Below are 26,147 nucleotides of genomic sequence, written 5' to 3' on the forward strand. Positions count from 1 at the left end.
GAGAGATGGCGGGTGAGCGAGGGAGAGAGAGAGAGAGACAAGGTGAGCGAGCGAGAGAAAGAGAGAGACAGGGCGAGCGAGCGACGGAGGGAGAGGGATAGAGAGACGGTGAGCGAACGAGGGAGAGAGAGAGACAGGGTGAGCGAGCGAGGGAGAGAGAGAGACAGGGCGAGCGAGCAACGGAGAGAGAGAGATGGCGGGTGAGCGAGCAAGGGAGAGAGAGAGACGGTGAGCGAGCGAGAGAATGAGAGAGAGAGAGACAGAGCGAGCGAGCGAGGGAGAGAGAGAGACAGGGCGAGCGAGCGACGGAGAGAGAGAGAGAGAGAGAGAGAGAGAGACAAGGTGAGCGAGCGAGAAAAAGAGAGAGAGACAGGGCGAGCGAGCGAGGGAGAGAGAGAGAGACAGGGTGAGCGAGTGACGGAGAGAGAGAGAGAAGCTCCACCTTGCCAATTAATTGCCTCTGACTGAACCACTGATGAAACTCTGACCAGAAATTAGAATTTTTAAAAATTCCTTCTGAGACATTTAACAGAAAAACATGTAGAATTTCTCATCAGAATTATTAACAGGAGAATTACTGTCATATTTTCTCTTTCATTAATTAAACACAGTTACTTAATTTCTCATTAAGAAAGTATAATTAGGCCTCTCGCAGTGGGAGGCGTGGCTGCGGCGAAGGTGACCGTGGACCGCACCGCGACCGCGACCTGGAACTTGCAGACCCGGTCCGCGATGAGCACTTTGACGGGATGCTGAGGACGACAAACACTGATGTGTTCATAACCCACCTGGTGCGTTCGTGTTCACGCTGAGACCGAGAGCTACGAACACCGAGCTACTTACACCGATTTACCCGTTCGTACCATTTTTACCGTATCGTTTCAGGGTCAGTACCTTCATCGCATGCTGTTCTACACGTGGGGGAGGAGGGAGGTCCCTGGCGCTCCTCGGTTTGTAAAGCCGGACACACGCGACCGCAGGTGTGTGACACGGTCACTTGTGTTCTCTGTAAACCCCTGGCAGCGAAGCACCATCGATGATCATGTGCACACACACAGACACACACGCACACGCACGCACACGCACACGCACACACACACACACGCACACGCACACGCACACGCACGCACACGCACGCACACGCACGCACACGCACACACACACACACACACACACACACACACACAACCCTTCCTTCTGTTTCAGTTGATCTATTATCTGTATGTTTGCTGTTTCATTTCCTTGACGTTTTGCTGCACTTTAATTTAATGTGATTTCTCATTCCTTATGCTCACTGACTGTGAACTATTTGTCCTCCAAATTTCATGACTGTACCCTGTTTACCTGTTTCTCCTCACTGCACAGAGCTTTGAGAAGCTGCTTTCAAAGGTGTCGTATGAAATGAAGTTCACCGTCTCATTACGGTAACTGTTACAAGCGGCGGGTCCCGAATGACAGCGGCGAAGAGGCGGAGCTGCGCGGCGCGGCAGGACATCCGTCTCTGTCCACGTCCGGTTGTGTCTCCTTCGCACAGAGACGTGCGATGGATCCACATCTCCAGCAAAGTTAATCCCGCAGCGAAAGCGGCACCGTTTTGGCTGCTCTTCATGCAGCGCACGAAAGGAAAGGAAAACAAAACACTCGAACCCCCCTCAATTCCACCGAAACGCAGGGAAAAATGTTAAAAAGCCGTTGGAAAACGATGACATTTCAAAACAAAACCCCTCCGAAGCCGCGTGGGACCCGAGAGCCGCTCGGATCCGTCCCGCGTTCACAGGGCCCGGGCGCTACGGGGCTCGCTCCAAATTTGCCGCAAACACTGACCGGCGGAAGCCCGGCCCTTCCCGAGCGGACGGCGCCCCCCGGAGCGTACCCGAGATGTTGGTGGTGATCTCGGTGAGGGCGGTGAGGCCGAAGCCCTTGGCCGTCCGGGCGCGGACCGACACCAGGTAGGTGGTGCCCGGCTGCAGACCAGAGAACATGTGGTAGGTCTCATTGCGCAGCTTGGACACGGTGCGCCTGGGGCCCGGCACGTTCACCCCCGGGTCCGACGACTCGATGCTCTGGTAGCTGATCTGATGGGAGACACACAGGGTTTCATTCCAGGTGAGGCGTTGCCGCTCTGCGTCTCTTTGCCCCGAAGGAAACTCAGCGTACTAAAGGAATTTCATCCTTTCTCAGTCTCTCTCCTGCTGTCTCTCATCCCACGGAACCTCTATCCATCTCAGGGCTCAAAGGTCTTCGGCGCGCAGATGGAACTCCTGAACCTCACCTAGAGAAGCGCGTAGCGCTCGGACACCCACCTCGTACTGAGTGATGAGGCCGTTGGGCTCCACGGGCTCCTCCCACTTCAGGAAGACCATGTCGTCCAGGGGGGTGAAGGTGAGCGACTCTGTGGCGATGCCACCAGGAACTGAGCAAGAGAAGGGAGAAGGGAGACTGAGAGGAGATCGCTCCGGCAGCGAGCTCGTTCGCATTCAAAGGCGCACGGACACGGCGCGGAGAAGACGGCGGAGATCGGGGGACTGCGTTTCAGATGAGCTCGGGTCCAAAGGCGTCACTCGACCGGCTGTCTGCGAACAAACACCCGAAGAGCAAACGTGTCCTCCTGAGCTGGAGCAGCAACGAGGGCCCAACGGAGTCCGTACGAGAGCGCTGCGGAGTGCAGGGGAAGTCGGTACCGTCAGTCCGTTTACCGGGACACCGGGGGACCCGCAGAGGGTGCGACGAAGGGGCTGCAGCCTGCTTACACGAAGAGACGCGGTGCGCTGCCACCGACAGAGCGAACAGGACGCTGTCAGGCAGCCCAGAGGGGGACGCATCGCCTGTCACACATCGCACCCCACCCCTTCCTGGCCCAGCTGCTCTCTTTTTTACTTCCTAACGTCATGCAAGTTTGCTGAGCATCTCCTCTCTCTCCCTCATCCTTCGCTGGATCACTTCACCTCCCTCCTCATCATCCTCTCGCTGTTGTCTGTGTGCCGGGATGTCGATTTGTCCATCGCGCCATCTCATCCCGCTGCATTTGCATCCAAGGGCGCTCAATTCAGTGGCGACACTGGAAGCGATTCATGCAAGAAGGGCTTTGCCTTAAAGGGCAAAAAATGTTCACTTTTGTCGTGTGGTGGGGAAGGAAATACAAATATTTCATCCCTGTCCGCTTCCTGCTTGGATTAGGAGAAGAGGTGCAGCGCAAGTCAACACGGGCTTCATGACGGAGGGAAGCGCACACAGCGTCCGACGCAGCAGGACACCCCACCCGTGACCTCCGACCCCCCGATTCAGCCACGTGACTCCAGTTCGATATCTTTCAGGAGCCACACAGCGCAAAGAGTACATCACTTAAAAAGTGAATACGCAAAGCTGCTTTTGTCTCTGTAGTGTAACAGATGTAGTGAATTACACAACGTGCGTAATTAAAGGCAGGGGGGCACGGTGGCGCAGCGGGTTGGACCGGGTCCTGCTCTCCAGTGGGTCTGGGGTTCGAGTCCCGCTTGGGGTGCCTTGCGACGGACTGGCGTCCCGTCCTGGGTGTGTGTCATCCATCCCCCGCCCCAGCCCTCCGCCCCGTGTTGCCGGGTTAGGCTCCGGTTCCCCGCGACCCCATATGGGACGAGCGGTTCAGAAAATGTGTGTGTGTGTGTGTGTGTGTGTGATTAAAGGCAAAGTCAGTATATGTGTAGAAAGAAAAACACCCGAAAAACTGTTTACTGTGTATAAGATCATAACACATTTTAAGTTATATGTTATTAATATTGCAATTCCTCACTTGGTCAGCGCTTCTATTTAAGGTAACTTAAATGTTAATATGATTGAAATATTCACAGATACACAGAACCTTCGGCGTCTTGCTGGCCACACCCTCCGCCCCCGCTCACCATCCTCCTCCGTCTGAAAGGTGACTTCGCGGCTCTCCTTCCTGCCCTCGGGGTTAGCGAGGGCCAGCCGGACGTGTACGGGGCGGTAGGGTGGCAGGTCACGCAGGGTGAGGCGAGGGGTGTCCTGCTCCACAGCCAGGCACTCACGCACCGTGGCGTTGTGCACTCCAGCACCCCCTGTGGTGGAGTAGCGGTAGCACAGAGACACCGTGTAGCTGTGGCAGCGCGTCAGGTTGTAGCCCAGTGGCTCCCACTGTAGAGACAGCTGGCGGGACTGGATCTCGGTCGCCGCGAGGCCCCGGATGGCGCGCATCGGCTCTGACGCAAAGACACACACGCGACCGGTGTTAACGCTGGGCTCAGAGCCATCTGCCCTCTCACCTTCATAATTCTCCAAAGACGTGACGCTAAGGACCATCGCGACGCAGAGGCCTCCCTCAGCAGAGCTACCATCACCCAGAGGTGCAGGGTTTAGGTTTGCAGCCGCATTCTGGGGAGTAACTGGGTTCTCTCGGCTCGGTTTGGTCCCGCTCACCTGCGCACTTAGTGCGACTGACGAGCGGAGGTCCAGGGCGGCCGGTTCCGCCTTCCCCGGGTCGGGTTAGCAGCACACCGATGCGGTACTCTGTGTCGGGCTCCAGGTGCCACACCTTGTAGGTACTGGCACTGACGCCGTGCACCTCAGACCAAGGCGAGAGGCCGGAGCGGTACTCAATTTCCCTCCGGATCACAGGCCCGTCGCCCACCATGGAGTCTGTGTTCAGCTGGATGATCAGGTAGGTGGAGCCTGCACGCAGTAACTGGGGGGCCTCTGTGGGGGTGGGGGGCACTGGCAGGGAAAATTGGCAGCGGCAGAGAAAGATCGGTGTTTGCACCACACCTCCTGTACACGAAACAGCAAACCAACACGACGCACGTAATTGAGCCTAAAAGCTATCTGTGAAATAAAGGCATATATAAGTAAATGTGAATGTCGTATGGAGGGAAGTCCTAATGAAGACCAAAAATGAAGATACCACACATGGAAGGCGATGAGGGGATGAAGTGGGTAGATAAGAAATGAATACAATTATTAAAAAACTGCAAAAACAATATTCTTGGGAGGGATTTCATGGCAGAATATGCCTTGATATCAGTTTGAGCCATGAAAGATACTCATGATGTGAATATTAACATGTCATTTGTAATTTTGTGGCTTTCGATCCTCAGCGTGAGTTTGTGTCTAAATCTGTTGAGGCTCTGCTGGCTTATCTGAGGCAATTCGCCCTGCACCAAGCAGCCGAAGCAGCGCAGGCGATGTAATCCGTGCTGCTGCGTTTGTCAACAGGATTATTGCGGTGCGGAGACATGATTTGAGTCTTAAAAGGAAGCTGCAGGGGAAGAGCGGCAGATAAGATCTTTGCGCTATCATCCCGACACTTTGGCATCCATTGCAGCACATTGCTATTTGCCCCTCGTTTGTGTGAGGGTGTCAGTGCCTCATGGTATCACTCCGCATTGTGTGTTTACGTGTATCTCAGAATTCTCAGATAAATCAGCACTCCTGGGGGCGGATCCAAATGGGTTCTCGCCCCCTTTCACCCTCCTCAGACACGCAATTGCAGAATATGAGATTGGCCTTAGAGGGTACTACTGCAAGCAAATTGAACCATTACACTTCTGCTGGCAAAGCAAAGCACAAGGAGTCGGCTGTAGATAGCTTTGAGATAGATATCGCACAAGGCATCTTCCAATGCGTAGCGCTACCCTTCGGATTGCACCGTGCACCTGTCTCTTTCCTATACCCGGCCACACTCCTCCATCTATATTTTCAGATGGGAAGAAGAAGGATTCTGAGCTGTAAAAAGTGCCTTTAAAAAACATTGACATGAAATTGGGAAATCAGCGTGACCAAATAAAAGAAGCACTGGTTCTTAAACTAAGAGGCAAATGCTGTGAAGCCGCTGCCACAAATAAACTGTTTTAATGGCGGTGCAGTTTTACTTGTGCTGGTGTTCAGCCCAGAATTGCACACTGAGGAGAGCAGAGCTGGCTTGGCATATTGGGTTAAAACATCTGCCTTAGAGGCCTGTGGTTTACAATTTTCAGAAGTTTTCCTGGTGTTCTACAAGGGTTTTAATCTAGCTGCTCAGAACCTCAAGCAATGAACTATGGCTCACCTTTCACAATGAGGTCGGCAAAGTTGGAGACTGCTGCTCCTCGAGGCGAAGAGGAGATACAGCGATACTGGTTGTGCCCCGCCCACTGTCTCACCCGCTGCTCCACCTGCTGTTCTACCCGCTGTCCCACATGCACCGCACCATCCAGCTGAAAAGTTGCCACGTAGCGACGGTGGCTCGTTTTCTGGACTGAGGATACCAGCTCCACAGCCCCATTGTGCCTCTAAAGGGGAAGCAATACAGAGAGGCAGGCAGGCATGCATAGAGAGAGACAGACACACACACACACACACACACACCAGTTGGGTGTCGTTAGCAGCTGCAATGGGTGGTTCTGGACACACAAGCTCTGCTGTCTCAATGTCTGGATGCCAGATTCAAAGGTAAGCATCTGTCACATCCCACTGGAGGGAGCAGTCTCTTCTCACCTCCTTTGCCTTTGTGACAGGTGGTGCTCTGCCCATTGTCACAGGGGGAGTCAGTATAATGGGTAGAAGGTGTAAAATAAGTAATCAAGGTATCTCACCAGAACTCCTTCAATAAAAATGTAGAGTCAAATGAATCTCACTGGACAGGTGTGGATGTACGGATAACTAAGGAACAAGAGAAATCACTTCACCAGGTGTACCCAGGTGTACGTTTTTTGACAGGTAGTTGTAAGACACGCAGGAAAAAGCAGCGCACGGCACACGGCGTCCTTTTGCAGAAGCACCGCGGGTGGAAACGTAGACATCAGGACACTGGGCAGGAAAGTGGCCCTTGAATGAAGTGGCGGCGAAGGAGCTGGAGCGGAGCGATCTCATCAGAGAAGCCATCTACGCAGCGGCCACTTTCCAAACATTTATACATGTGGGAATTTCGAGGGCCGCGTGAACTCGGCACACGGTCTCATTTACACGTCGAAGGGGAGCGCTGGCCCAGAGCCATTTGCTGGCCAGTTACAGCACATTAGACGCAGGAGAGCAGGGTCAACACAGACCGGCAGAATGTCTCACACGTGCACAAACCCTCAATGGCTACGTGAACCCCCCCACTGACCTCCAGCAGGAACTGCTCCGCCTCGGAGACGCGTCCCGATGCCACGCACTGGAAAGTGGCGTTTTGCCCCGTGTTGACCTCCACATCCCCCAGCCGTGAGAAATGGGGCACTTTGTCTAGGGAGAGGCAGATGGGGGGGGGGGGGGCTGTCACACCTTTTGGCACACGGGACTTTTTTGAAGGCATTACCGCGGCAATTAATGACACAACACACATATCATCACACCCCCAAAATGAAGAATCCGCATCAGTCCTCAAACTGACACGCACACCGAGAGGCTGAAAACGAACGCGACTTGACAGTTTGCGGCCGAAACGGAAACTGTGCTGTTGAACCCGAGTCCTGCGGGAGCCAGAGCCGCAGGGCAGCGGACCCCGAAACTCGCCGACCAACGGGGGGGAGCCGGTGCTGCGCTGCGGTTTTTTTGTGTGCTTCTGCAGCTGTATAGAAGTGTGAAGGTACTGTTTAAATTATCAGTGAACGTTCAGCCATATATTGGGCGTCTGAGTGAAAGTGACAACTTTAAGGCCAGGGACAAGGGTGAGGGTACTGGGGGAGTGCAGTCAGGAAGGAGATTTCAGTCCCAGTCTCTTGTTCTGACAAATGACAGTTGGCCAGAAGGAGTCCGAGTCCGATATTGTCGTCAGAGACGCGCTGAAGAGGAGAAAACCGGTAGGCAGGAGAATCACCCCACCCGACTGAAAAACCGAGCGCCTTTGTGGAATGGTGCATTCCGGGAAGGAACTGGCCGGTTTCGGTGCGAGCAAGTCCAGTGGATGGATACTCACAGCAGGGGTAGTTGAGGAGCAGGATGTCATCCAGGGCGATGTAGCCCTGTCGCTCCGCAGACACGGTTGCCTCGAACAAGACCTGCGTGATCGTGGAGAGAGAACACACACTCTGAACATGTCGGGCTGAAGAAACACATCACGACCCATGACCTTCGACACCACAGTCTGCAGCGTTTTTGGGCCAGGTGAGGTGACCCCATGCACGATCAACTGAACGCAGAGCTCAGCTGCATGTCTGAGTGATGGGCCCTGCAGTAACTCGCCCTTTCGAAAAAGTCATATCTGAATATTTCATAAGGCACAAAATAGCATATTGGTATTCATTTTGTGTGTGTGAAAATGTGAACGTGGCAGTCGCTGTTAGTGTGTACGTGCACCCGTGAATCTGAGCTTATTGCTGTCTTAGTATGTGTGTGTTTCTTCGAGGTTCTGTGTGGTGCCGGAGTCAGCAAGTCTGTAGCTTGTATTCGTATATCTGTTTGCTTGTGCACGTTTCATGGTGGATGTGTGTGCGCGTGTGTGTGTGTGTGTGTGTGTGTATGGAAAGAGGTAAGGCCGCTCTCATCTATGTCAACAAAAGGCAAATTCCAGCAAGAGGAGCCATCGTCATCATACGGGCATGATAGCATCTTTAATATTTCGTACGCGGGCTCCCTGCTTGGGAATCGAGATGGTGTGACCCCCGCAGACCTCTGGAGTCACAAATCAGGCAAGAGGACGTGGGCCAGGAGGGACAGAGGACTGTATCAGACACGTTGAGAAACATGCCCCGAGAGCTGAGCTTCTCCTCAAAGTGTCTCCAATTTCACACCCAGTCTCCACGAGGTCCAACGCGGGTCAAGGGTGGAGCCGAGAATGGAAATGGGTGGGTTGGGTTGGGGTTGAGAAGGGAAATGGACTGGGCAAGCAAGAGGGCGCGAAGAGACATGGGCCAGGAAAGTGGGCCAATGGGCGGGGAAAATGACTGGTCAATAAAGGAAGTGGTTGGGGTCTGGAATTGGTCAGGACAGGAAATGGATCGTGGCACCATGTTCCCACCGTGCTGATCGGCTGGTTCCCAGTAACCGTCTGCACTGTGTGGAGGGTGCAACATGAGCCACTAGACCTCGACCAGACATGGTTTCTACGTGTCTTGGTGGTGAAAACGTGTCCCGAAACAGCCGCCTCTTTGAAGACAAATGCAACAAACGTGACTTTCCTTGCATGTCAAGTTCCTCCCATCACAGAGCGGCGTCCCAAAGCCCACACTGTGTGTCCACTATGTGTCCGCTGTGTGTCCACTTTGGGTTTAGCATGCCGTAGCGAGTCTTTTGCGGACCGCAGGCTGCAGTAGAGGCTTCAGCTGCTCCTTCAGCTGCTCCTTCAGCTGCTCCAGGAGCCCCCAGTCAGGGACGTGCTGAGCGTGAGGCTCGGCTACACAAAGAAGGGGGTTCATGGGCTGCTGGCGGCTCCCGCTCTCTGCAGATCACAGGAAGTGGACAGTGCTGCTCATTGTCTGGCCAATCTCCCTCCGGATTATCCCCAACTGCGGTCCGTTGGCAGGGTCACGGCTACAGCGCATTATGGTCTGATTATGGTCTGTACTGACGTTTATGGCCTGGAGACCGGAGACTGGAGACCGGAGACTGGCCGCTCTTCCGCCACTCTGCCCCTGGAGCCATCTCAGCGTCATGGGCAGTGCAGTTATTTTGTGTTATGATGAGCTTCCCATGAATTCAAACCAAACTCGTCTCCGTGTAACTGCTGTTGCTTCGATAAAAATCTCCTTCAAGTGAAGGAAACGGAGGCGGTAACACAAAGGAGCTTTTGAGAGAAGTAACGTGGCTGGTTCCCGACCCCAGAGGAGCCCCGTCGCCTTGTCCGAGCTGTCAGAGGTGCTCGGTAAGACAAATGGACGTAAGGCCCCGGGTCTCGACCCTCTCCCGCTGGAATTTCATCGCACCTTTTCGTCGTCTTTTCGCGGGTAGCCGAGGAGGTGCCGAGTACAGGCACGCTTGCGAAGAGCACGAGGACTGGGGATCTCGCTCCGTTGTTGGAGAAACCCACAAAGCCCATTTTGACACCCGGAGGCCCCTCGCCGTGCCGCGCGTAGATGCGAAGATCATCCCGGAGGCCCTCGCCGAGCGCCGAGAACGCACTTCCGGGGCGCCCGGGCCTTCGGCCGTCCGGAAGTCGCGGCCGGTCGGAAACGCGAGCGCCTTAGCGAAGGACCGAAACGGTCCCCCTTCGCGTTAGTCAGTGTGGAGCAGGAGAAGGAGTTGGTGACCGAGTAGACCGCCGTTTCCCGTTTAACACCCCGAGGAGGGCGGCGTTCTGCCCCGGTTTCCCGAGCCGGGTGCGAGCACTCGGTATGTTTTCAGACCTCTATTTAAATGTGTGCCCTGTACTTTTGACATTAGCTGGTCTTATTAAATGGATTTTATAGAATGGATTTTAGTTTCTGCCTGATGGTTTTAACTATTATTTATGAAACAAAGGGATTGAAGCTTTTGGGGTTTGAAGTTTGAAGTTTTTTGGGGTTCTGGCAGACAGCTATGCCACGGCGGACACTTTTGTTGTCTGCTGTAGCTCCTTCTGATGTGTCTCAACAAACTGTGAAAGGCTAAATTAAATGTGATTCTCCATGTGCCTTGCCGGGGAGCAGCACTCTGCACAACGCATTTACACACACCGCGTCGGGTCTCTAATCTGATCTAATGTAATCGGTTCTCCCTGCAAGCAGCCTGGTGAGAAATAAAAGTTGCATTCGGTGAGACGGCAGGTCGGCCGACTGCCCACCGGGACTCCTGTCCTGCTGCATGCGTTCTTTCCGGACTCTTCACGTTTCAGTGGCAAACAAACAGAGATCAGTGTGAACAACAGGAGGCCTGAGCAAGACATGTAAAATACAACACAGCCAGTACTTCCACACATGTGACATATCATAGCTTTTGGATGTATCATTGTACATCACTTTTACATTTTGCATTTATCAAACGCTTTTCTCCAATCAGTTGTACAACTCAAAGTAAACAAAAATGGATCAATAACAGACAAAAGTCTTTAGAGACACACACACACAGGACTGTGGACACACAGCTTGTGTGTGTGACACCACCATGTCGCTGGTTCACATCCCTCCAGTAGAAGAGACATTCAAACAGCAAATACACAGATGATCATAGCAGATGATGGTTGGAATCATCGATGGCGCTGTCGGGAGATCGGGAGAGAAGTGGCTCTCAAAGAGATGGATTTAAGACCCCTCAGAGGTGGAGTAGCGCGCCTCTTGCTGGGGTGGGGTAGTGATTAGCTCCTGTAGGTATTGTGCCGCAGACCCTTTGACCATCCTGAAGGCCATAACCAGAGCATAGAACTTACTGACATTTTGTACCTGTGCCTTTAGACCCTGAAATTCAATACTGCTCTGATGTGCAGAACCAAGGTCACATGACATGTTAGTTATTACATTTCTTGTTAACATTCTGTCGGCAGCCTCTAGTGTCACACGCAATATCGGCTTTTTCCGTGGAGACAGAAGGATGAAAACCAAAGAAGGCAGGAACCAGTGAGCCTTGAGCCTCAATGTCATCGTATGAGAGGCTTCACAACGTGCGCCTGTCCGTGTCTGGGTGGGCGGAGCCTCACCTGATAGTCACTGGGCCAGAAGGTGCTGACCGCCAGCTCCACCTGATGCCACTGTTGCCCGCAGGAACCCGAGATGTTCCAGACAGGGCTGCCCAGGGGCCCGCCGTTGACCCGCACGAAGACCCGCAGCGTTCCGGGGCTGTGGCCGTCCCTGCTGTACAGGAAGTAGCTGAACTGGACGCAGTGTGTGTCGTTCTCGCTGAGGGTGCGCATCAGGAGCTGGGCTCGCTGGCCCCCGGCGTGTTGAGAAGAGTTCACCAACATGAAGGAGCCTGAAAAAAGCACCGGAGCAAATGTGTTAGTGCACACAGGAAGACTAACTCGACACAGTGCCAGCCAGCAGTCTGCAGCTCATCCGTTCTGCCCAGGAGTGAAATCACACTCCTCACCACGATTTTGCCTTTGAAGAGCAAAGAATGCTGGGTAACGTAGTTCCAGTGTAGTGCAACGCCAGTAAAAGCGAACAGTCTGGCAATGCCGGGCAGGCGTAAAACTCAGCATCGTCTGCTGGTGAACAGATAGAGCAGCGGTTCGAGGCAGGGGATCGTGGGATCGATTACATGGGCAGAAGCATCCAGGGCCGAAGCTCAAACAGGTCCGAGCCTTTCTTCAGGCCCCAGGTGGTAGCGCGAGCCTCAAGAGGCCTCTCCAAAGTCCGCTCTTTTACTGGAATTGTTTGCTTAGCTCTGTTCTCCGATTCCCTTTGAACAAAAAAGGATTAAAACACAAAACGGATTTCAGCGGTTCCGTGTGAAACGGACTCGGTCGGTGCAGGTTCAGCACACCATCAAGGACGCGGATGAGTGTTTCCGACGGGGCCCCGCTGGAGTCCCAGCCACTTGACTGGCCAGGAGGCGAAGCTCTGGAGTGAAGTGACCTGTCCACTCCGCTAACACAGGTGCGTGTGTGTGTGTGTGTGTCTGCGAGCCGGTGCAGCGGGACACTCCTTTACCCTGGGGCTCATTCCATTCAGCAATGTCGGTACTTCCGTATGTTCTTCAACACACTGAAACCCGCCGTTTCTTACAGAATGTTCTTTTCTTGCACTGGAACCATTAGCAAAACTCATCAAATCCATCTCTTCACCATTGTTCCAGACTCCCTGACCCCCGCTGACCCTGCGCTCATTCTTCCGTCAGTACAGTGGGTTTTCAAGGTGTTCACTCAAGACACCGACAGACTTTTCCGTGTCTATTCTTACAGCTAAAGGACACGTGAGCGGGATGGAGAAAGTCGGCTCTATGAAGCGCCGGAGGAGCGTGGAAGGCCAAGGCACCGGCGGTGTGGAGACGTTCCTGTATCGCTGGACTTCGCTCAGTTGGATCGCGTTGCCTTTAATGGCATGAGGTCCACGGCTGATACAGCGACAGGCTGTAACGTGACCGACTGCGTGCCGTTCCCTCCTGATCCGCTCTGCATGCATCGGCAAGGCACCGCCTGCTTCTAGAAGGAGGTCCAGCTCAAACACAAAAGGACAACTGGACATACTGTACACTGCAAACCCTGTACAATTTGTGTACTTTGAGACACGAAAGTCATTTTCTGCACGTTATGGCCGTGCATGTTACGGAAGATGTTAGTTCTCGCTGAAGGCCACCGAAACGAACGGAATCTGTGCCTTGATACCCCAGATCTGAGAAAGAACATGAGTCATGAGACCACGAGATATCAGTTGAGTTTAAACTGACCGTGGACTCTAGCGCTGGAGACACACATCATCATAAGGGTTGCACGTCCCCCCACCCCACCCCACCCCACCCGCCCGCTGTGAGGTTTTCTTTCCACAGGACACTGGAGAATGCTTCTGCTTCTGCTTCTTCTGGCTATTTTTTTCCTTCACATCTTCAGGTTTTGCTTGGGATGTTGAGGGACTGGCAATGAAGCAGGACATGCTGAGCAACTTTTTAAGAATATTTCCGGAACAGACAAATTCAACACTTCAGACAGCAAACAATGTGCCAAGCCAGATTTTGGATGGCAGAGCGTCGGCCCACGCCACTGTCACGCGTCTGTCTATAAGCTGCCTGCTGGGAAAGCTGAGGAAACATCACAACTGGCAACGTGGTGGCGAGCGAGTGAGCGAGCGAGAGGCGTGGAGATACCCGCTGAGCTGATCTCATTAGCGAGAGAGATCTTCTCACAGGCTACTGGAAGCAGAACAAAGTGTGACAGATGAGACAGCAGAGGAAGGGACAGCGGAGGGATCTCCTCCAATCTCAAAGGAAACGTGGACTTTGCACGTGTTCGGGCGGAGGTGCGGCCGGACCGACAACACCAGCAACATCGCAACCAAAGCCACCATGAGCACGAGCGCAAGCAACGCCAGCGAAACCGAGACAAGCAACCCCACCATCAGCACCAAGAGCGGGACCGACAACGCAGCGGCCGTCGCTTTGGTCTGGTTCCCCACGTCTCCGTCACATCGGGCAGCATCCGAGGGCCTGCGTGTAGCGCTGGACACACCGCGACGCACCGTAACGCACCGCGACACATCGTACTCGACACACTGTAATCCAGGCTCTGTGGCTCCGTGGTGTTCGTTCGGCCGCACAAGCAGCGCTAATGTGGCCCTTCATCTTGACGGCGCCTCTTTATGGATTGCTAATGGGGCAGAGTGCAGCAGCAGCAGCAGCAGCAGACCTTCCTTCTCTCTCTTTCTCTCTCTCTCTGTCCCTGGGCGAGCTAGCAGCTCAACGAACAGCATCACCAGCATCACCGGAGACAGGACCTGGTCTCCATCCCGCCCCCCGCAGCTCACCTTGGCTGCACGCCTTGGCTACACACTCCACCTCCGACAGGGAGAGCTGATGTTCTCCAGTGCAGACAGACCGTGGCAAAGCCGCTTGCACAGACGCACCCCGCTCCAGCAGGTGGCGCAGTAACGCACCGGCGGCATCGTGCGTGAGCGCTCGGCCCAGCACGCTCCGTCGTGCTTCTCCCTACTGCTCCTCCGTCCATCATTGCAGCCTGGTGTTCAGCGATCTGGAGCGGTGCCAAGGCAGCGCTGGCAGACAGACGCATGGTTAACACTTTACCCACAATGCCACAGGAGCGCGCACACACAGGACAGTGAAGAGAACACCTGCTGCGAATGGCTGCCTCCACATCAACACCGTTATCGACAGGCAGCTAATCTGCATACCCCCCCGCCCCCGCCCCCGCCCCCTTCCTTTCTTACGCGCTTTCTAACCATTATTTATCTCAAGAACAATTGGCAAAACAAATGTAATGTAAAGATATTTGTTCTCCCCAGGAGCCGGCGAAGCTCCACAGAGCTGTAATTGTGCGCCTCCGGGCGAAAACCGACGGAACGCTCCAGCCGGCACGTCGCAAACAAATCAGCATTAAAATGCACTCAGATGGCAAGGAGGCGAGCGTCACGCTGCCCCCGCCGGCACAGAGCGGCCTGTCGCAGGAGCCCCGGCGCGCAGAGCCCTCGTCCGCAGGTGGCGCTCCCTCATGGCGGCGTCAGCCAGCCAGCCGAGTCCCGACAAAGGAGATGGACGAAGAGCTGGACGACAGCGCCGCAGGGGCCGATTTCAAGAGATCCTTCCTTAGACGCAACGCAGTCTATTACTTCTGAGGGACGAATCGCTTAGCGAGAGCTTTCGGGTGTCGAGCGTCCGCTGTACGGCTGCCGCAGGGACCCTCTGGACGGGCTCATCAAGGCACCGTGAGGGAGGAAACCCCCCTCGCCACCATCGAGACGTTCAGACTCTAGGTCATCTGTCCATCAGAGCTTCATCTCAGGACACTGCCCATCAGCGTCCGCTCGGACATGGACTACAGTCCAGCAGAGCCTCATCACCGCCAGACCTTCACTCTGAACTTTTCTCGGAAGACAACGTGCGCTTCAGAGCCTCTTGGATTCCAGTGTGTTTGTTTAATAACCTGACCAATGGACAAACGGTGGACACGGCGGCTGATGGCAAACGGTGGACACGGCGGCTGATGGACCAACGGTGGACACGGCAGCTGAATGACAAACACAGTGAGCAATACTGCATTCACGGAGCGGGCGGTTAAACAAGCCAGACGTTCAGCCCGACGCTCATTAATCCCCCCTGGGGGGACAGCGGGGCCTGACCAACGGTCTTCAGTCCCAGCATGTCCGGTGTCGGCTTGTAGACAACAATGGACCTGCAGCCCACGCTGGAAGCAGCACCAGGGGCCTTTGTCTGGGGCCATTAGCGTGCAGCGGGGTGACAAAATGAAGGACAATGAGTTCGAGCAGGTGGGGGGTGCGGGGTGCGGGGTGAGGGGTGCGGGGCCCTCACTATACACACATACACACACACCACAAGGGAATGGAAATACTGGCGTTTGCTGGTGGAGCTGCGGGAGGGAGGGAGGGAGGGAGGGACGGAGGACGTGTGTGTGTGTGTGTGTGTGTGTGTGTGTGTGTGTGTGTGTGTGCGTGTGTGTGGGCTCACGGGAGCAGTGACTAATCCCTCCTGTCGTCCAGAAGACCCGCCGCATCTGTCCCAGACCAGCGCCTCTGCGTCAGGGTGGGGCAGGCTGCTTCGGGGGGGGGGGGTCAACTTTAGGCTGGAGTCCACATCAGTCAAGACTAAGAGGACAGAATGGACAGGAAGAGGCTGGATGGGCAACTTTCACAGAGGACATGGGACATACAGATGGACAGAGGACTGGCAGTGGTGACAAATGAGAACCTTAACCACTTAACCGCTCCAGCTCAACATTACATATATATTTATATTTATATTTGTATGTATTCATTTTTCATTTATTGACACTTTTCTCCAAAGCGACAATATCGACAATTCCTGATCACCATCCTAGCAATACAGTATATACACACACACACACACATTATCAGAACCGCTTGTCCCTTACAGGGTCACGGGGAACCGGAGCCTACCCGGCAACACAGGGCGTAAGGCCGGAGGGGGGAGGGGACACACCCAGGACGGGACGCCAGTCCGTCGCAAGGTACCCCAAGCGGGACTTGAACCCCAGACCCACTGGACAGCAGGACTGCGGTCCAACCCACTGCGCCACCGCACCCCCTCCAGTATATACATATATATATATTATTTTTAATTTATTTTTTAAATAAACAATTACATTACAGGAGTAGCTGAAAACGTAAACCCCCCCATCTCATGCGGACGGACGAGAACACGGGGGAAAGAGGGGCTGCTGCTCTCCCGCCACGTGTGGACATGAAGAGCGCAAGAGCCTCGCTGGAGGTCCCCGGGTGCGTGTCTGTCAGCCACAGACCCCCCTGGGAGGACTGCCGGGGGAGAAGGTTCCCTTCCACCTGCTGTCACCGCGCCGCAGTGTGTCCTTAAGTGACGAGAACGGTGGTGTCGGAGCGCGCGGGGCCGTAACTCAGCACACACGCTCGGTACACACACGGGCAGTCCATACACACACACACACACACACACACAGATTATATATGACATTCATACACAGACAAACACTTTCATTAACAATGTCCTAGAAAAATCTCTGGTTTTCATTAATTAACTTGGCCAAGCGTACGAGAACAGAGCCCCACGTGAGACTCAAACCGGCAACATTCCAGTTAGTGTCCTTAATCACACTGTATATGTTCATTGTGCACTCCGTCCACCCTCACTTTGCCCCTCAGGGTGCGAGATGACAATGCCCCCCCCCCCATCCCTGTCCCTGTCCTCGTCCCCTGCAGCAGCGCCCAAGGCCCGGCTGTCATTCAGCGGGAGCACTTGGTAGCGTTCAAATGCGCACTCGCTCCGGAGAAGGGGGGCCTAACCTGACGAGGAGAGGAGAGCGCTTGACTGACAGGCGGTTGCCGTGACGACCCCCGCGGGACGCTTCGCGGACGGGGTCGGCGACACGCTGCTCGACAGCAGGCACGGGACGCGACGCGGCGCACTCTCTTTGTCTCGCTCATTTAGTGCCGCGCTTGTTTGTGCCGCTACTACGCAGCTGCTGTTTTCGCCCCGAGTGGCGGCGGCGCGGCGGCAAACCGCAGCCGAAGAACACGGAGACGAACGAGGAGAGCGACTGTGTGGAACACGGGCGCTAATGAGAAAGGCTGCTGAAATGGTGCCACCGCCTTGCCCCACACTTCCTGCGTGCTTTGCACTCCAACTCTGAGTGGCACCGCAGGGTGACCGGAAACCCTTCTTACCGCGGAACCGCAGATGTTCATCGGCCAGCAGGCTGGACGTGTTCCTCCCGACACCCTTCGAGCTTACCCACCGGCGCGATGACCTCGAGTACCTGGAACCGCGGTAAGGTCCTCCATCACAGGCTGAAGGACAGGAGGACGGACCAGGTGGCAGTAAAGGAGCTGTCATTGCCCCTCTGGCTCACCGCTATCCTCTCTTTGTGAGTGTGTCAGTGCAAGTGCGAGTGCGGGCGACAGCAACCCCCGGTCAAGCGGACCGAAGCCAAACGCTACAGAATCCCCAGAACTTGTGTAGAAGCAGCTGAGAAACAAAGATTCAGCCAGCAGCCGGATGGATCTTCGTCTCCAGGGGTTAGTTTTAGGGCCACCGGAAATGAATGGTTATGGTCAATAAGCGAACGTGTCAACTACAAAACCCAACCGACGCTTTGTTAACGGCGCAGATGAGGTTCCAGCCCCAGGCAGATCCCAAACCCACGTACACCGAGAACTCCTACAAGACCCACAAACACATATGGTCATGTGACGAACCTCAGCTCAACCCCTCCGGTCTCCGGTCCGTTGCACCGCGGGAGTCGCCAGCATTCTGACCAGATTCAGACAACGCGTTAATTTAAACATCGTGAACCAACTTTCACGATCAAGGGTCGTGACCGCCGGGATTCCTCAGGCTGGGCTCACACCCCGCCTCGCGTCCTCATCTCAGAGCGGTGCAACAGCACCGTTTCCACCGGCGGCTTTTCAGAGGAGCAACGGAGCCGACCGAGCGCACCGACCCGTCCGCTCGGCTCCTCCGCAGCCAATTAAAGCGAGGAGGCACCGGGCGCACGGTCTGCCGCGCAGCCATGTTCCTTCTGCTTAATTGGCTCCCCGACTTGAGGATTTGATAAAAGGGGCGTCTGGATTCGGGGTTTGCGGCCCATCGCTTTACTGCTCTTCCCAGCTCCGCTGACGTCGGGTTCCGCATGCGGGTTCCACGCGAAGAACGGCTCGTCCATTCTCTCGCTGACGGCTCGGGTTCTGCCGCAGGAGGTCGAGAGCGAGACCTCGAAGGGCTTCGCTCATCTTCCCAATGTGCTCCGTGTCGCTCATCCTCCAAATAGCTCTCCTCTGATCCTCTGCGCCTTCGTTCGTCCCTTTGACGAATCGCAAGGCTTCGCTTACGCTCCCGCCCGGTCGACCCCTGGCTCTACTACGCTGGGGGGGGGGGGGGGGGCTCCTGTGGCATTGTGGGTCCTGGCACAGCCCCGCAGGCTGATGCTGACTGATGCTGAAGGTACCGAAATGGGAGCAGCGAGGCCCAGCAGGGCGCAGAGAAGGAGCAGCGGGTCGCGGCGGCTGAATGTGCCGCTGTGTCGAACGTCAGGGGGTGAGACACTGCGAAGAATAAAAATGAAGAATTTAAAACAGCTGCGCTTGTTTGCGAGCCCAACTCCTCCTTGTGAGCTCGCTCAGCTTTATGCCCCACAGCCTGATGTCTTCGGCTTCCTCCGTGTCACCGGGGCTGCTCTGCACTCGAAACTCTTCGGCTTTCAAGGTGTTTCCTGACGCTATTTTTGTTTCCCATCCTCATGTCGTTCTTCTTCCTCTCATCTCCTTTTTTAAACTCCCCCCGTTACAATTTCCTTGCGCTCCCAACTTCCGGCCCAACTCTCCCCTTGATGTTCCCACTCGTAGCGGTCCAAACTTTGCGTTTCACAGCGGATGAAAATGCAGAGAGGGAGCGCGAGAGCGGGAGAGAGGGGCATGCTGGGAGCACGCTGCCGGCAACTGATGGTGGGCCGAAGCGGCGGAAAAGAAGCCAATTAGGCAGCGGAAGGGCGTCCAGCACGCTGTCGCGCCACACCGCGTTCCCCACCCTGTTCGGACATGCGGCGCGGAGGAGACGGCGAAATCGACGAAAACGTCGCACTCGTTTCAGAGGGACTTGAGTCACACGTGGGAATAAACGCTGTGTTTAAGCGCAGTTCTTTCCGGACGGAGTCGCACAGCTGTAGCGACTTAACAGCGGTGTGGTTGTATGTAGAGTGTCTTATTACCGTAGTTAACAGTACCAGCGTTACAGCGTACGGTACTATAGTACTGCCTCTGGTACCACCACAGTACTCCTACTGCTACATAATACTACAGTACAGTGTACAATACTATGGTACCGCCTCTAGTATTAGCACAGTACTCCCTCTCCAACCTACAGCGGTACAACAGTTGCGCTACACAGTACCACTCATAGCAGCACTATAGCACTCGACGATTTAACGCCGCAGCGCTGCTTTTTGTGCCATTACAATAAGGCCGGAGCTGGAAGTGCTGCTTATAGTGTTTTGTTCAACCACCTGCAGAGAGTGACTCAAGCGATATGAGCTTTCACGCGTCCGTCGTGAGGTCGGCGCGAACCCAGACGTGTTTCTCAGGCATTCCTCCCACGTCCCCGAGGGCTGCCACTGCTGGGCTTCGCCGGTCACCCCAGGTGCACCCGGGGGGCAGAGCGAACAACCTTCGCCTGACACACGGAGTCCAGGTCCCCAACGGAGAGCGCCTACAGCTCGCGCCCGCTCTGCAGAAAGCCGCCGTCATGAGAGATACTGTATCGCCGCTGCGCTCGTTCCCTGCGGTAACTTTGCTCAGCGGGCTGCCGGATCGCTGCTCCTCGTGGGACGGTCCGCCGCCCTCTGCTGAAAGGTGCTCGTGTGCGAAAGCGCGGGTCTGCGGGCGTCCGCAGTCCGTTCCTCGCAAAGAGTCTTCGAGAGCCTAGCGGAGCATTCAAGCTTCTCGGAGCAGATGCCCTTTTGCGAGCGCCAGCTCTGTTTACGCACTGTTTACGCACTCATCTGAATATTTCATCTACATCTTCTTACGGAGCTGCATGATGACCCCTTTCCTACTTGCTCGGCTGCAATATTAAACAGCACCAACACAGCTGCACGTTTACACAGTACCTTCACGCACACACACAGCATATTGTCCGCACATCACCTGCTTGCACAGCCTGCTTACGTCTTCCGCCCTCCGCACCTTTTTTTGTGGAACGTTCGACTTGGGGGGGTCAATGCTGTTGTCCATAGAGTACAGGAACACGCCTGGCATGGTCTGGACCATGAGAAATGCAGCCTGTGTCCCTCTGGGTTCAGGGGTACTGCAGAAGGGGGTCTTGTGCACACAGTGCAGTTTCCATCTCTCTGGGTCAGGAATTACAGCAGCGGTGGTCTTGCACGCTGCACAGTCTCTGTTCTAAATTACTGCAGTCGGAGGTCTTGCACACAGTACAGTCTCTGTCTCTTTGGACTATGAATGGGTGTAGACAGGGGTCTTGTGGACACAGTGTAGTTTCCAGCTCTCTGGGTTATGAATTACTGCAGACAGAGGGTTTGCATGCTGTACAGTCTGCGTTATGAATTGCTGCAGTCAGGGGTCTTGGACAGAGTACAGTCTCTATCGCTCTGGATTATGAATTACTGCAGACAGGGGCCTTGCACACTGTACAGTTTGTTTCTCGCTGCTTTATGGATTACTGCAGGCAAGGTCCTACACATCCCCACCACGCTCTCGTTGCCACAGCTTCCGAAGTCTCTCGGTGGGTGCTTTTGGAACCTAAATCTGGGGGCCTGCAAGCACTCCAGTGGACCTTGAATTACTGCCTCGCAGTCAGCGGCTAATGAGGTTCCGCTTGAATCAGACCTCCACACAGCAATGTGTCCAGCAAGGCTTTGCGGGATAAACCGCTTTTATTGCCTTTGAGCGAAGAAGAAATGCCCTGGCAACACTCCCCTCTGGGATCCGACATTTTTCAGACAGGGAGCCTGTGGCCTGCCAGGCCTCATTGAAACCCAACTCAGACTGTGCTGGTGCTTCAGCTCCTGCCTTCCAAACTGATTCCTGCGTTGATCTGGCTCTTTAATCAGGGTTTACTCAACCGATCCACATCTCCACGCCCCCTTTTCTGCTCCTGTCTGAGCACCAGGCTGTGTAATTCAGAGCACCGGGCAGCTCCGGCACATGAAGTACAGCTCTCTTAAGGGTGCCTGAGGTGGAATTAGCCTGTGAGGCAGAGCATGGAAAGAAATAAAAGTGCACTGGAGGCAGAGGCAAAGAACTGCAGCTAACCGAGGAGCTGCGGCTAGTCCACGATGCAAAGCGAGTCAACGGCTGGAGAGGCAGGAGCTCGTGAGTGGGTGCGTCAAGCCAAAGAAGAAGAGCAGTGGGACAGAGATCCACTTGGACAAAGGAACTCCCCAATTGCCCTCTTTCACTAATAGGCGATGTGTCAGTCATCTGTTATCTTCTGACGTCTCTTCAGGCAAGCGACACTGAGCTGACAGCAGATTCTGACAAGATGACTGAAGTAAATCAGACTTGACACATTTAATCTTTCAGAAGGTGCCCTACTTTTTATAGGAAAATGAGATTATTATGATCGTGACCTAGAATGAACTGAATGCAAGTGAATCGAATTCTTGCCATTTAAAAAAATATTAAATCATGTGCTAATGCTGGCAGGTGAGGGCCATGAATCAGTGATATTTCCCTCTGTGGAGCAGACTGCATGACAGACACCATCGTCCACATCTCCCTGGGCTTGCAGTGTTTTTGTGTCCTGTCTGTTCTGCCCACTACTTGAAACTTGCGGGATGCTTTTTCTGAACAGAACACAGCTCTCAAACTATTGTCACCCCATTTTTAAAAACAGTTGTGGAAGTAGATAGGTGGGGCAAACCAAGGAGGTGGAACATGCTGAAGACATGAAACCAAGGAGGTTGAGCTGAACAAGGAGGCGGAACATGTTGAAGAGATGGAACCAAGGGAGTGGGCACTAAACAAGGGGGTGGAACAATCTAAACGCCGGACTTAAGAGGTTGTTCGGGAACTGGAACAAGCTAAAGAGATTGAGCCGAGGTTGTTAAGGATAATGAGGAGGTGGTGGTAGATCTAGAGACCCACCACATCCTACATTCCAGAATCACATGTGGCATCTCCCTGCTGTATCTTGAAACAAAGGGGCTTGTCAACATTTTGCCTACAGTGGAAGCCTGAGAAGATAATGCTCAGTCTGAGAAACCACAACTAATTCTTCACAAAGGCTTCTGCTGCCTCAAAAACGGACAAGACAGGAACAGCTCTGCTCATTCAAGCATGACGACTAAATGTCTGCAGGAACGTGGTACCCTGAAGAGCATGTGCTGCAATCAGAGCCTTTGTTCAGAAGGAACTGTAATTTCAAGGCTCCAAAAAGACGTAGTATCTCTAAGTGATGAGCGAACCACACAAGATGTAGGGTGGCGTCTGCAGATGCTCTCATCATGATTTGCAGTTGGAAAAAAACAGTGTCCAGGTGACTGAGTTCTGACTGAAACAGCAGGGAATGTGAGCACACAGTCTAGAGAAGTTGTGTCTCCGTCTGGAATGCTGATGAAGAACTTCTCCCCTTCTCCCCAGAGGCCTGTGGAACCCCTGGTCAGCAGCCTTGCAAAATGTGCACAAGCAATGAAAAAGCCCACCTTCCAGGCATCTCTTCCCACCAAACCCCCAACACCTCCTTGTGAGGGGAACCTCAAGCTGGATGAACTTTCGGGAGATGCTCACAAATTCCTGCAGCCATCAAGGGGGTGTCCATACCCTTGACCTGACCAGACAAACACACTGCAGTTCACCTCAGATCTGGTGACGAACCCAACTGGCAACATGGACTGCATGGCCTGGTTCCCGTGTCACAGCAGCTGGAACAGCTCTGACTCACTCGTTAGTGCGATGACTCTCCTTAGATCCACGAGGACTCACCCGGCAGGAGATCCGGCGTCCCCTGCGACCAGCTGTACGTCCGAATCAGCTGCCAGTCAAAGTCATCATCCTGCCCCTGTCGACATTCACGCAGGCTGGGGCTTGAGTCTTCGTCAAAGGTGCAGCCAACTGCGGAGACACAGAGGGATTCGTTCCAAGCATCTGCAAGCCAACCCAAGAAACCCTTTCGGTGAAGAACCCTTCTGTAGCGACTAAAGGTGCAGAAAGTGCTTCAGCGGGGTGTGCAAAGCTCAAATAAGCTCTCTTTGGGCCCAAGGGGAGTATGGGGAAGACGCAGAAATGTGGCTTGTGATCATTTCACTCTACGAGGAGTTTCACTTCATACTCCTACTTTGGAAGAAAAGTGAATTTGGACCTCGCTACAGCTGAGCAGCACGAGACCAGAGCCACCACGAGCTCTTCTTCTCAGTCACGCTTTGGCTCGTGCTGCGTTCACTTCTCAACCCGCTTGAGCCCTCGTTCGCTAGATCCACCTCTTATAACCTCGGAGATCGTGGCTCCTTTAGGACTGTCCAGACCACCTTGGCCTGTGAATTTGCATTCAAGGTTGAATTAATACATGAACGCTGAGTATTGCATTTGTGCAGTCACTCTTTATATATTCATGTCTTAAGAAACCTGATGATGGTGGAAGGCTCTGGAGAGTTCATCTTGGGTGAAACCCTGGTCAGCTTAGCAAAACAGCTCCTTTGAGGAATTCTGATTTGTTCTATATAACTAGACTTGCGCCTCGTTTATGTTTGCGGGCAGCGGTGCCGAGACGCACCCGAAATCGACTCCCTATCGGCCCGAAATCACTCCTCCGCGTCTCTTTGGGCTCATACTCCCTCTTCTAGTTCTCACACGTTACCGAAGTGTTTCTTCTTTTGTCTAAACCTAATTGGTTCATGAGCTTCGACCATGAGGTGGACAAGGGCCTCTCTGGACATAAATATCTGTCCCCTTTGGGTTGAGGGGGGTGATACCTCGAAGCTCTCAGTGACTTTCTGTTGCTGGCAATATTCTGTGTAGCACTTTGGCTGAACGTCAGTCGTACTAATACAGTATTTTACTGTGGTAGGTGCGAGAGTCCTTCCTGTTCTTCCACAATTCAACGGTTTGTACCGCGGTCCTGACAATACAGGTACCGCACACACTTTCTCCAGCTCGGCAGACCAGACCAAAGCGGTAGCTGGATCGGCAGAAAGTGCCCGAGTGAAGTATCTCCTCCTGCGCTCTTGGCAAACCCACAGATATACACACTTTTTCCATCAAAAAGAAAGTTTATGTGTGTGCGGCGTTTGGGAGTGTGTGTGTGAGTCACTGTGCATGTCTTGACTGTGGAGAAGTGTTTGAACACCTTCTCGAGGCACAGGAGGAGATATCCAGCATTTCCAGGAGTACATAAAGGCGCCGAGAGCGGAAGGGCGGGGTGGGGCGGGGCAGTTTCGGGACGGGTGGCGATGGGGGGCGGGCCGCTCCGAGACGGCGGCACAGCGAGGGCGTAGGCCTTTGAACAAGCTGCGAAAAACGATCCCTTTCCGCAGAAAGGGCCGCGTGGCGAAAAGGTACAGAGAAAGAGCCGGAACAAGTCGAGATCCAGCGCGAGCGGCGCCGAGGCTCTCGGCTCAGTAAACAGAACATGTCGCTCCTGGAATTGGGCTCCACTTGAAAGGTAGGAGAGGCAATTTGTTTAACAACAGCGCCAGGTCTGTGCTCCTTCCCCGCGATATTTCCACTCTTTCCTGCTTTGATGTGTGCTCCCAACAGGGAGTGCGCGTGTGTGTGTGTGTGTGTGTGTGTGTGTGTGTGTGTGTGTGTGTGTCTCTGTCCCCTGTACCTGCTCCCCTTCTTTCTCAGCACTGCTGTGCTTCCCTGTGGGTCGGGAGGGCAGGGAGGTGGGGGTGTCTTCCCTTCCCCACACTGGTGTGCGAGACGCAGAGGCGTCGTTGCCACAGCTCCCTTTGCGGCTTCAAACACACGGTACACACCGTAGACGAAATGTTCCACTGCTGCCCCAGCGGAGAACACAGATGGGGCCTTTAATGGATTCATAACTGCATCCACTCCATGGGAGTGTGTTCTGTCTGTGAGTCTCCCTGCAACGCAACACACACACACACACACACACACACACACACACACACACACACCTGCCAGGCGGCAGCCCTCAGCATCCTTCAGAGCACAGGATGAACAAATGGGCTCGGTACGCAACCCGGTGCCCCAGTCACCATCTCCTCATTGAACATGCAGATTCGGAAGCCATCGGGTTGCATTCGGAAGGTTCTGGGTTCGAGTCCCTCTCCGGCTGTAGCTCCCTTGATAAAAGTACCTCCCTTGAATTGGTGCTGGTAAATGGTAAATGATGGTAAATCCCCAGAAACGGGGTCGGGTTGGACAAAGATGTCACCGAAAGACATAATAATCCTACTGGCCTCTGAAGGTCCCTCATGATGACTGTGTTGCTCATCACTCACCAGCAGCCCCAGGGACCTGCTGGGGTCCATGTGGACATGTCTAGAGCTATGTCTTTCTGCTCTGAATCCTGAGCCAACCATTTATCATTCATCCATTCACCTACCCATCATTCATCATCTTTCCATTCACTCATCTGTCTTTTACCCATAATCCATCCATCATCCATCCTCTCTAAGCTGCACTTATAATGACTGCCCATGAACACTTTAATACGTTTAATGGTGATTTGAAGGCGTCAACGAGAGCAGCTCTGACCTG

At 54.2% G+C, this 26,147-nt stretch overlaps 1 protein-coding gene across 1 annotated transcript in view; it reads right to left on the reverse strand.

Annotated features, from left to right (window-relative positions):
* LOC108931791 (receptor-type tyrosine-protein phosphatase U-like) overlaps positions 1-26,147 on the reverse strand; it is a 51,348-nt gene that overhangs the window by 17,884 nt on the left and 7,317 nt on the right. The window contains exons 2-10 of the mRNA XM_029248129.1: positions 23,409-23,537; positions 11,495-11,766; positions 7,865-7,946; positions 7,076-7,191; positions 6,038-6,260; positions 4,414-4,707; positions 3,879-4,196; positions 2,304-2,413; positions 1,874-2,075 (exon numbers count right to left, since the gene is read on the reverse strand). Of these exons, the coding sequence (XP_029103962.1) occupies positions 1,874-2,075; positions 2,304-2,413; positions 3,879-4,196; positions 4,414-4,707; positions 6,038-6,260; positions 7,076-7,191; positions 7,865-7,946; positions 11,495-11,766; positions 23,409-23,537 (1,746 nt within the window). The remainder of the gene's footprint in view (positions 1-1,873; positions 2,076-2,303; positions 2,414-3,878; positions 4,197-4,413; positions 4,708-6,037; positions 6,261-7,075; positions 7,192-7,864; positions 7,947-11,494; positions 11,767-23,408; positions 23,538-26,147) is intronic.

The sequence above is a fragment of the Scleropages formosus genome, chromosome 23 (genome assembly GCF_900964775.1).
Source record: "Scleropages formosus chromosome 23, fSclFor1.1, whole genome shotgun sequence".
Taxonomy (NCBI): Eukaryota; Metazoa; Chordata; class Actinopteri; order Osteoglossiformes; family Osteoglossidae; genus Scleropages; species Scleropages formosus.